This window comes from Ahaetulla prasina, chromosome 3, assembly GCF_028640845.1.
Source record: "Ahaetulla prasina isolate Xishuangbanna chromosome 3, ASM2864084v1, whole genome shotgun sequence".
In the NCBI taxonomy this organism is placed as follows: domain Eukaryota; kingdom Metazoa; phylum Chordata; class Lepidosauria; order Squamata; family Colubridae; genus Ahaetulla; species Ahaetulla prasina.
This window is the reverse complement of record NC_080541.1, coordinates 97,263,121-97,274,306: the sequence shown is the minus strand read 5'-3', so window position 1 is coordinate 97,274,306 and position 11,186 is coordinate 97,263,121. Positions and strand designations below refer to the sequence as shown.

Genomic DNA, 11,186 nt, shown 5'->3' with positions numbered 1-11,186 from the left:
TAATTTAGTTTATGGATTTGGGATTCCCGAATAGTAATTCAATTTGTTTACTAATCCAGAATATATATATATATATATATTAAAAAAGGCAGTGAAATGAAATGGAAGACATTGCAAGCTTAATTTTACCTTGCCAGGGTTCTGTTCTTTAAAATGAGACATTTCTTGGAGGAACAAGAAGAAACTCATCATTGCTTCTTCTATACATTGGTTCAGTTTAAGGCGATTTTCGGATTCGGACTCACTGACTTGGAAGCTGAAATAGACAAATAAATAAGTGAATAAAGAAACATTAAGTCATGAGTTTCTAATAAAAACTAATTCTCTTGCAGAAATCTATAGACTCTACTCTTAATTCTTAAAATTAATTAGTAATTCTCCTTACTACTTCTCCTATAACACATGCCATTGTGAGAGATTGGAATGAGATGGCCAGATTTTATGTGGCACATGACTTTTTTCGCTTCAGAGATTAAGACGTACATAAAGTATTTCCTGAAATTTATGAAAAATGTTATCATAAGAATATATTCCAGAGAGAACAATATATAAGTGCTACTCAATTGTGGATGTCCCAGCAAAATTTTGCAATTCAGGAGAGTCTACTGGAGCTGTGGAGGGAGGGTTTCACTTTTATTTAAAAAAAAAGCAATTTATGATCGTAACAATGAAGCATATAATGGTGCCACTGGAAAAGGTGAGGCTGGAACTTGATACCCAAATTTCTTCCATTTTAAAATTTTATTTCATATTTAAAAAACAAGAACATTCTGCCACTATTATTTGGTTGTTTGCCACTGAATTTTTAATTCCTACCCTTTAATTTACCATTTAATCTACCTTCATTTGTCTAGTGATTTTCTGTAACCTTAATACCTAAATCCTTCAAATTAATCCATCTACTTTGTTTCCCTTTTTTCTACAGGTACGTTGCTTGCTGTTCTTCTTTCTGTCCCTGCTCCTTCAAAAGCTACTCTCAAGAGCTTTTGTAAGCTTAGGGCAAGATTGGCCCAGAAGTGGGTTTCAGCAGGTTCTGACCAGTTCTGGAGAACCGGCAGCAGAAATTTTGAGTAGTTTGGAGAACCGGTAGTAAAAATTCTGACTGGCTCCTCCCCCATCTGTTCTCTGCCTCCCAAGTCCCAGCTGATTGGGAGGAAATGGGGATTTTGCAGTAACTTTCCCCTGGATTGGGGAGGGTATGGAGATTTTACAGTATCCTTCCCCTGCCATGCCCACCATGCCATGCCCACCAAGCCATGCCACGCCCACCAAGCCACACCCACATAACTGGTAGTAAAAATTTTTGAAACCCAGCACTGGATTGGCCCTTTCCCCAAACTTATTCTCTCCTCTTAGTACTATGAAGGGTAAATACCTTACAAACTCAAGTTTACAGTTTCTATTTCTACAGCATGTGCACTGCAGGAAGAGCTCTTATTAGTATTAATAAGATAGCATAAACAAATTTTTATTAACATAGTCAAGGAGAGAACTATACTTTGTACTGTTCCTAATATATTAAGACATCAAAACATCTCTTCCACAGCTATATAGTTTTATTATAGTTTTCTTTCAGACAAAGAATACTGATTAGAATCAACAAGGCATTTGGCAAGAACAATGATTTTTAAAAGCTATCTATCTGATCATAACCAAATGTCAACTCAACTCAGGCTCTTGTGTCTAAATCAGGGGTGTCAAACTCAAGGCCCACGGGCTGGATCTGACCCACAGGCCCACCCTGGAAACAGTGAAGGACCAGCCCACGGTGCCTCTGTCAGCAAAAACAGAGCTCAGGAGGGCCACACGCATGCTTCCTGGGCTCCGTTTCTGGCTACAATGGCCTCCTGCAGCCTTCTGCCAGTGAAAATTGGTGCTCATTTTCATTGGCAGAGGGCTGCAGGAGGCCTGTGGCCAGAAACAGAGCCTCAATGAGTGACGTTGTGCTGGCCACGACCACCCGGCCCCTCAAGGTCAAACACAACCCTGAAATAGACAAATAAAGAAGTGAATAAAGAAACATTAAGTCATGAGTTTCTAATAAAAACTAATTCTCTTGCAGAAATCTATAGACTCTACTCTTAATTCTTAAAATTAATTAGTAATTCTCCTTACTACTTCTCCTATAACACATGCCATTGTGAGAGATTGGAATGAGATGGCCAGATTTTATGTGGCACATGACTTTTTTCGCTTCAGAGATTAAGACGTACATAAAGTATTTCCTGAAATTTATGAAAAATGTTATCATAAGAATATATTCCAGAGAGAACAATATATAAGTGCTACTCAATTGTGGATGTCCCAGCAAAATTTTGCAATTCAGGAGAGTCTACTGGAGCTGTGGAGGGAGGGTTTCACTTTTATTTTTAAAAAAAGCAATTTATGATCGTAACAATGAAGCATATAATGGTGCCACTGGAAAAGGTGAGGCTGGAACTTGATACCCAAATTTCTTCCATTTTAAAATTTTATTTCATATTTAAAAAACAAGAACATTCTGCCACTATTATTTGGTTGTTTGTCACTGAATTTTTAATTCCTACCCTTTAATTTACCATTTAATCTATCTTCATTTGTCTAGTGATTTTCTGTAACCTTAATACCTAAATCCTTCAAATTAATCCATCTACTTTGTTTCCCTTTTTTCTACAGGTACGTTGCTTGCTGTTCTTCTTTCTGTCCCTGCTCCTTCAAAAGCTACTCTCAAGAGCTTTTGTACGCTTAGGGCAAGATTGGCCCAGAAGTGGGTTTCAGCAGGTTCTGACCAGTTCTGGAGAACCGGCAGCAGAAATTTTGAGTAGTTTGGAGAACCGGTAGTAAAAATTCTGACTGGCTCCTCCCCCATCTGTTCTCTGCCTTCCAAGTCCCAGCTGATTGGGAGGAAATGGGGATTTTGCAGTAACTTTCCCCTGGATTGGGGAGGGTATGGAGATTTTACAGTATCCTTCCCCTGCCATGCCCACCATGCCATGCCCACCAAGCCATGCCACGCCCACCAAGCCACACCCACATAACTGGTAGTAAAAAATTTTGAAACCCAGCACTGGATTGGCCCTTTCCCCAAACTTATTCTCTCCTCTTAGTACTATGAAGGGTAAATACCTTACAAACTCAAGTTTACAGTTTCTATTTCTACAGCATGTGCACTGCAGGAAGAGCTCTTATTAGTATTAATAAGATAGCATAAACAATTTTTTATTAACATAGTCAAGGAGAGAACTATACTTTGTACTGTTCCTAATATATTAAGACATCAAAACATCTCTTCCACAGCTATATAGTTTTATTATAGTTTTCTTTCAGACAAAGAATACTGATTAGAATCAACAAGGCATTTGGCAAGAACAATGATTTTTAAAAGCTATCTATCTGATCATAACCAAATGTCAACTCAACTCAGGCTCTTGTGTCTAAATCAGGGGTGTCAAACTCAAGGCCCACGGGCTGGATCTGACCCACAGGCCCACCCTGGAAACAGTGAAGGACCAGCCCACGGTGCCTCTGTCAGCAAAAACAGAGCTCAGGAGGGCCACACGCATGCTTCCTGGGCTCCGTTTCTGGCTACAATGGCCTCCTGCAGCCTTCTGCCAGTGAAAATTGGTGCTCATTTTCATTGGCAGAGGGCTGCAGGAGGCCTTTGTGGCCAGAAACAGAGCCTCAATGAGTGACGTTGTGCTGGCCACGACCACCCGGCCCCTCAAGGTCAAACACAACCCTGATATGACCCTCAAAAAAATCGAGTTTGACACTCCTGGTCTTTATCTTCTCCATTTGGAATTTTGTATTACACATGCAAAGATGATCATCTGCTTTAAAATGTAATATTAAAACGTCCCATTTTGTTCTTTTCATCGAATAGACTAAAACATCTTATTTTTTTCAAATGACAGATGAAACAGAGTGGACAGCAGAATTGTACCCATTCATTCCAGTATCACCTTGTTAGTGGCTTTCCATCCGTGGTAATATGCTCAAAACTCATCATTCAAAATTGGAGTTATGAGAACTATGAGTTCCAAGATAAATAGGTATTCACCTCAGTATTAAACTTAGGAATACTTATTGCCCTCAAATACATCAGAGGTGATGTGGAAGATAGGCACCTGAAAGGCCACAGTATGGCTTAAGGATTCTAGCCATAATAATTTAAAAATGGGAAGTTACTGAATGAGCAAGAAACAAAACCTGAATATCAAAATAATGTAATAAAACACAGAACGCTAGCAAGGAAAAGCATTATATGGTCAATTTCTACAAATGTTTTCAGGGAAACTGAACAAAGAAAAAACCTGGCAATGGCTTACAAATGGAACGTTAAACAAAGAAACTGAAGGCTTGGTTTAGGCTGCTCAAGAGCAGGCTATTTGAACTAATGCAATCAAGGTCAGAACTGAAAAGAATAATCAAATTATTACAAGTGCAGACTGTACAAAGAAACAGAAGAAAAGTACTTCATACATTCAGCTTGTACAAGAAGACCATACAAACTGATCATAAATAACATAACACAGTTGCCAAAATAATTTACTGGAATACCTGTAAAAATTATGGCAGGTTATGGCATAAACCAGCTGTGGTTATCAGCACACCAAGTGTCATCCCAAAAACTCTTAAGCAGTAGTTAGAAAATCTGTGCATTGACAAAATTTCCATCTGTCAATTATAAAAGGCCACACTGCTTGGACCCAGACATATACCCTGTTTCCCCAAAAATAAGACATCCCCTGATAATAAGCCAAATCGGGCTTTTGAGTGCATGCACTAAAATAAGACTCCTCCCGAAAATAAACCGTCCCCAAAAATATTTAAACACAGAGCTGGAAATCAGGTAAGACGGCAAGAGAAGCCCCATCTTGCTCCCAAAATAATAAGACCTCTCCGAAAATAAGGCCAAGCGTTTTTTTGGGGTTCAAAAAAATATAAGAGGGTCTTATTTTCGGGGAAACACGGTACTGCATTGAGACATTATGACACCCCAGGTTCTTGAAAAGAATTTCATGCTTATGAAGACCAACACTAGCTAAACGACTGGTGGCTGTGACTTCCTATTGTTGTTAACAGATAATAACAATACTGATGATGCTACTTAGTTGGCTAATAAAACCTCTGCAATCAAACAATCAAGCCCAAAGAGCACCAAGAATGCCACAACAACAATAGTAACAAGAAAAGAATAACAACAACTGCAACTTCCATTATATGTTACAAATAAAGAGTCCTGCTGGCTATGTCAATGCCAATTATATCAATTTTTTCCTTTTTATGAAAAGACCTTTGGTAATTTAGTGACATATCTTTGGATGTCTATTCTAAGATAATCCTATCCAATTTGAGAGACTACACTTGTTCATACCAATAGAAATATTTAGCAGATGGAGCCAAATAAGAATGTTTTCATCTAAGCTTCTGGCTTTGTTCTGTGGTGAAAGAGCTGCTTAACTCAGAGCTGAAGTGCCTCATGCCCAGGCTCCTAGTAGTTAAGACAAGCAGATGCTGCAGCCCATCACAGTTCCAAATGCTGGCCAGGAGATTCAGTTCCATTAGGTTCTCTGAAAATGACTAATGCTCTCATGCTGCTAGTGTGTAACCTGACATCTGCTCCAGGCAAAAAAAACCACTGGGTTTTTCTTAGAAAGGTCAATAACATCTCATGTTACTGTAAAGAAAAAGAAAAAGAAAAAGAAAGAAGGAAGGAAGGAAGGAAGGAAGGAAGGAAGGAAGGAAGGAAGGAAGGAAGGAAGGAAGGAAGGAAGGAAGGAAGGAAGGGAGGGAGGATCTTCCTGAGGTTTCCCATAATTTTATAGTCACATGAATTGGTCAAAGTGCTCATGAACGACGTCCTTGCTTTGCTCCGCATTAAGGTGAATTAATGGCATGATGTGGTAAGTAAAGGATTATAAAAACATAAACAAATGTTAGTAGTTACACAGCTTCCGGTTATATCAACAACCCTAGGTAACTGACTCAGGTCTGAGAGATGAACAATCAATTTTTAATTTAGTGACACAGTCTTATTTCTTTCTTTCTCATATTCTTTACCTCAGTAGATTTTACTTGTCTGGAAATCCATTCTCTCCTATGAATCAATGGATATTTTAAAATCTTAGCTGAGCACAGAAAAACAAGCAGAAAGATAAGAGCTGAAGGAGAAAATAGTTATTCCTACTTGCGTTGGTTCTCATGGGAACGGAGGATAATCTATCATGCCTAGGCTTCATAACCATAAAAAACATGAGAAAAACAACAAAAAGACACAATCCCAGTAATTTACTTCAGAAAAACATTAACTGAAACTGGGAAACTTCTGAAACTTCTGTTTGTCCTGGTCAAACCTCTCATTCATATGCCCTAAAGTTCTCTTCGAAATATTTCAACTTTAAGACTAATCCTTTAGTGCTGTCCCTATCCATTAAATTATACAGCTGTTGAATCTGTGGCAAGTTTTCCTGAAAATTACATATCTATGTTTCAGAGACATGCACTGTTTCAATCCATGCACTCTTACTGATAAACCAATGGCACAGAATGTGAACATTTAAATTTAAAAATGGGAAGTTACTGAATGAGCAAGAAACAAAACCTGAATATCAAAATAATGTAATAAAACACAGAACGCTAGCAAGGAAAAGCATTATATGGTCAATTTCTACAAATGTTTTCAGGAAACTGAGCACAGAAAAACAAGCAGAAAGATAAGAGCTGAAGGAGAAAATAGTTATTCCTACTTGCGTTGGTTCTCATGGGAACGGAGGATAATCTATCATGTCTGGGCTTCATAACCATAAAAAACATGGGAAAAACAACAAAAAGACACAATCCCAGTAATTTACTTCAGAAAAACATTAACTGAAACTGGGAAACTTCTGAAACTTCTGTTTGTCCTGGTCAAACCTCTCATTCATATGCCCTAAAGTTCTCTTCGAAATATTTCAACTTTAAGACTAATCCTTTAGTGCTGTCCCTATCCATTAAATTATACAGCTGTTGAATCTGTGGCAAGTTTTCCTGAAAATTACATATCTATGTTTCAGAGACATGCACTGTTTCAATCCATGCACTCTTACTGATAAACCAATGGCACAGAATGTGAACATTTAAATTCCGTGAAAATGTGTGATTAGTGGCTATTGCTGGTCCTGAACCTTTATAAAATAGTAGTAATTAGCAGCAGCCACTGTGATTCACAATATTAAAACATTTTGGTCCCTGCACTGTTGCCAGTCATGAGATATAGGAGAGCCCAGGCAAGGGATATATTATGTCATGTGAATGTCCAATCAAGGGCAGAAATGGCTAACTACCGAACAACAAATTTTAAATAATGATTTCCCTGTTCCATTTGTTCACCTGTATAGCACTCATTTCCATGCCAGCAAAACTAGCATGCCAAATGGCGTGTTCATTGTATTTAGTGTTCATTAAATTACTAAAGCAGTGTAATAACACTAAGTATTCTATTTTTCTTTTGATTTTGTCTTTTGAATACATGACTAATCCCATTAATAGTTCCTGACATTTATTGAAAGGCCGTTTTAAGGCAAACTACAAATGATGTTGTTAAGTGGACAGTGGAAACACCGGTCTTTTAAACTCTGAATTATCTAGGCTTGTCTTGCTCCTGAGTTATGTTAAGCTAAGAGAACATCATCATTTCTCATACTGCAACATGAACAAGGCAACAAAACACTGCATATTCGCGGATTAAAATTAAGCATATTTTAACATAGAATTTTTTTAAAAAGGTGCTTATTTGGCATTAATGTACAAAAAAAAATCTAAAACACAAATTGGGTATTATGAAATATATTCAACTGTATATACATTTTAGCTAAGCTAGAGAAATCTCAATAAAATCATAAAGATGTAAGCTTGTTATTGTGATGCCTCTCCTTTAGAACTCCATTCCCTCTAGTATGTCATATGGCCCTTACGACCTGGAACTATCCTTAAGAGAGAGGTTAGAGAGAATGATGGATCCCTTCTACCAGGGGTGAAATCCAGCAGGTTCTGGAGAAATTTGGTGGAAATTTTGAGTAGTTCAGAGAACCAGCAAATACCACCTCTGGCTGGCCCCACAGTGAAGTGAGAATGGAGATTTTGCAATATACTTCCCCCAGGATTGGGGAGGAAATGGGGATTTTGCAGTATCCTTCCCCTGCCACACCTACCAAGCCACACCACGCCCCCTAAGTCACGCCCATAGAACCGGTAGTAAAAAAAAATGGATTTCACCACTGCCTTCTACTTCTGTTCTTTTAAACAATTGTCCACCCCCCCCTGCCCCAAATATGTTTGGTGAGGTTTATAGTATACTTACTGACTTTCCAATCATAAAAGAGTGGGATAGCCTACAAACTTGATAAATAAATAAATACACATACATCAACTCAAATCTCAACTAATTTCAGCGTACTTCTATTTTCATTATTTAGTCTATAAGATTGGTCAGAAGATTTGTTAGAACTGCAATGGAATTGCCACCACAGAAAGGGTTTGTTATTGTTGACCCATTACCTTGGCAGGACTGCTCCCAAGGATCTCAACGAATGACAAAATCTATTAACGGCAAAGGAGATCCGACAAGCTCACATGATCCCAAGCTGTTCAGAGACTTGGATGTCATAAACAAAAACTTGAATGTTGCTTGGTGGCTAATCAGCTAACCAGTGAAATTGCTTCAACAAAGATGTAATGGGAAAATAATGTAAACAGGAAGTTACCAACTTACGTCCATTTGTGATTTGATTGACCCTGTCAATAGGCTACAAAGGTCTCTTGGGCTTCCAATAACAGTGATGACTGTAGGAACACCACCCCCACAACCTAACCCCATTTGGAACAAATTAACTCCCTAAATCCTGTCTCTAGGAACTACCCATCCCCAAAATCTCCATCTTGTCATGATTCAGCATCAGTTTTTTGGCTCTCATCCATCTCATTGCTATATCCAGGCATTATTTCAAGATGAACACAACCTCTCCAGATTCACATGTTATGGAGAAGTAGACATGAATATTATCAACATAGAGGTGACACCCAGTTCCAAAATCCCTGACTGTCCCTGGCAGTTTCATATAGATAATAAACACCACTGGGACAAATTGTGCCTTGTAGTTTGCCACATCACAGGCACTAGGGTGTGAACGCATAATCAGCCTATACATCTATGTTCCTGCAAGTAGGAATGAAACTACTATAACATGGTGTTCCAGTACCCAATTCCCTATGGTCTTTACTGGAAATTCCCTATGGTCTTTTCCTTTATTGGAAAAGAAAATAAGAGTGCTTTTACTGCAGGAACAAATGCACATTAACTATAATGATAGTGATAATTTAGCCAGAGAAGCTGGTAATCCCAGAATTAGAGGTTAGGTTGCCTCAGAAGATCAAATGCTGAAGCTAAATTGGATTTACAGTCAACCAAATGCACATACGAGTCAAGTTACAGCACAAAACTGCTTGTTCAAGTTCCAGGAAAGCAGTCTAAGGTTTGCAACATTGCCAATAAATATCCTACATCTTTTTGAGTCATATTCCTCCATGATGACAATCAAAACTTCACATAAGAAAACTCTGATGGTGAATGGGCATTTATATTTTTTTAAATATAAATGCAACTAAAAATTCATTTGGTAATTATATAATTTAACCTGACTACCAGAATTGTTTGAAAAGAGATCAGGTATATTGAAATTAAAACAGAACACCAACATATTATAGAACCTTTCAATCATTTTTCAATTATTTTTTGGCTTGATTAAAATTCATTATTTCATACAGAATTATTTTTCTGCTGATAGAATTGTGTGTCTGTCTGTCTGTCTGTAACATATCCTATTGTGCATCCAATGAACTTTTAAACCACCTACATATGTGTAACTTTTGAGTTGAACTTGATTTCTGTTGAGTCCTATATATGGGCAAGTTTGCATAATATAAAAAAAGTTTACTTTGCCATCCCCGGAATTTTTTATTTTATTTACCACTTTACTCTATGGCCCCGTTTCCCATTTGGTGTTACATATATAGCAGGTAAGTGACTGTGATCCTTAAAAAACAGAGGAAGGTTGGATCTGGCTATATGCATCATGTATATAGATAGTCCTTGATTTACAACCACAACAGAGATCAAAATTTCCCTTAAGCAAGACAGTTGTCAAGTGAGTTTTGTCCCATTTTATGATCTTTCTTGCCACAGTTGTTAAGTGAATCACTGATTTACTAATTTTAGTAAAATGGTTGTTAAGTGAATATGGCTTTGCTTCTTGGAAGATCGCCAAAGGTCATCACATGACCAAGAGACACCGCGACTGTCATAAATGTATGCCAATTGCCAAGTGTCTGAATTTTGATCACTTGGCCATGGAGATTCTACAATAGTCCTAAGTGTGAAAAATGGTCATGTCACTTGAAGTGTTGTAACTTGAAACAAATGGTTTTAAGTTGAGGACAATCTTATTGGCGTTTTCTCATATTTCCTCATGTATATAACCTTGAAAGTTCTTTGTACTTGTTTTCTGTGCTAACAAAAGTTTCCAGGTTAGCAAGGAAAATGTCACAACCCTGAATATTTTCCGTAAATGATTTTTTTACAACCTTGCCTCTGGAAAAACATGTGATATAGCCACTTGCGTATCCCAAAACTGAAGGCACAAATAAAGATGCCAAATCTACCAAAAAATCAAATAACTAAATACATGGACCATAACTAAGATTAACAGAACATTCTAGCTGGACCTGAGTACATTTGAAATGTAAAACTACTGGAAAAACAGAGGCAGATATCCTCAATAATATAAATAATATATAAAAGTGGAATCAGGAGGAAAAGAAGGAGGCAAATGTAAATGTCTTCATCATACATTCAACTCCCAAATTCTGCTCAATTTCACTGAATGGTTTTATAGAAAAAATGAGTAAAAGGAGAAATGGGAATTTCAGGAAAAAAAATAATATAGTCATCCCATAACGTTACTTATATAAATAAGTACTAACCTGCACCATCAGCCTGTCCTAATAACCAACAAATCTGGATACCGTTTTGTGTTCTTATTAGAAAGCATGGCAGCAAACTGGAGATTTGCCCATCTGAAATGTTAATAATCGAAGTACATGTGGTTCTTGCTTAACGACTAGTCATTCAGCTTCCATCTGAGCTTACAACAGTGCTGAATAAACAGTAC

General features: G+C 37.6%; 1 protein-coding gene across 1 annotated transcript in view; it reads right to left on the bottom strand.

Annotated features, from left to right (window-relative positions):
* RETREG1 (reticulophagy regulator 1) overlaps window positions 1-11,186 on the bottom strand; it is a 65,968-nt gene that overhangs the window by 22,196 nt on the left and 32,586 nt on the right. Inside the window, exon 4 of the mRNA XM_058175090.1 lies at window positions 130-256. Within this exon, the coding sequence (XP_058031073.1) occupies window positions 130-256 (127 nt within the window). The remainder of the gene's footprint in view (window positions 1-129; window positions 257-11,186) is intronic.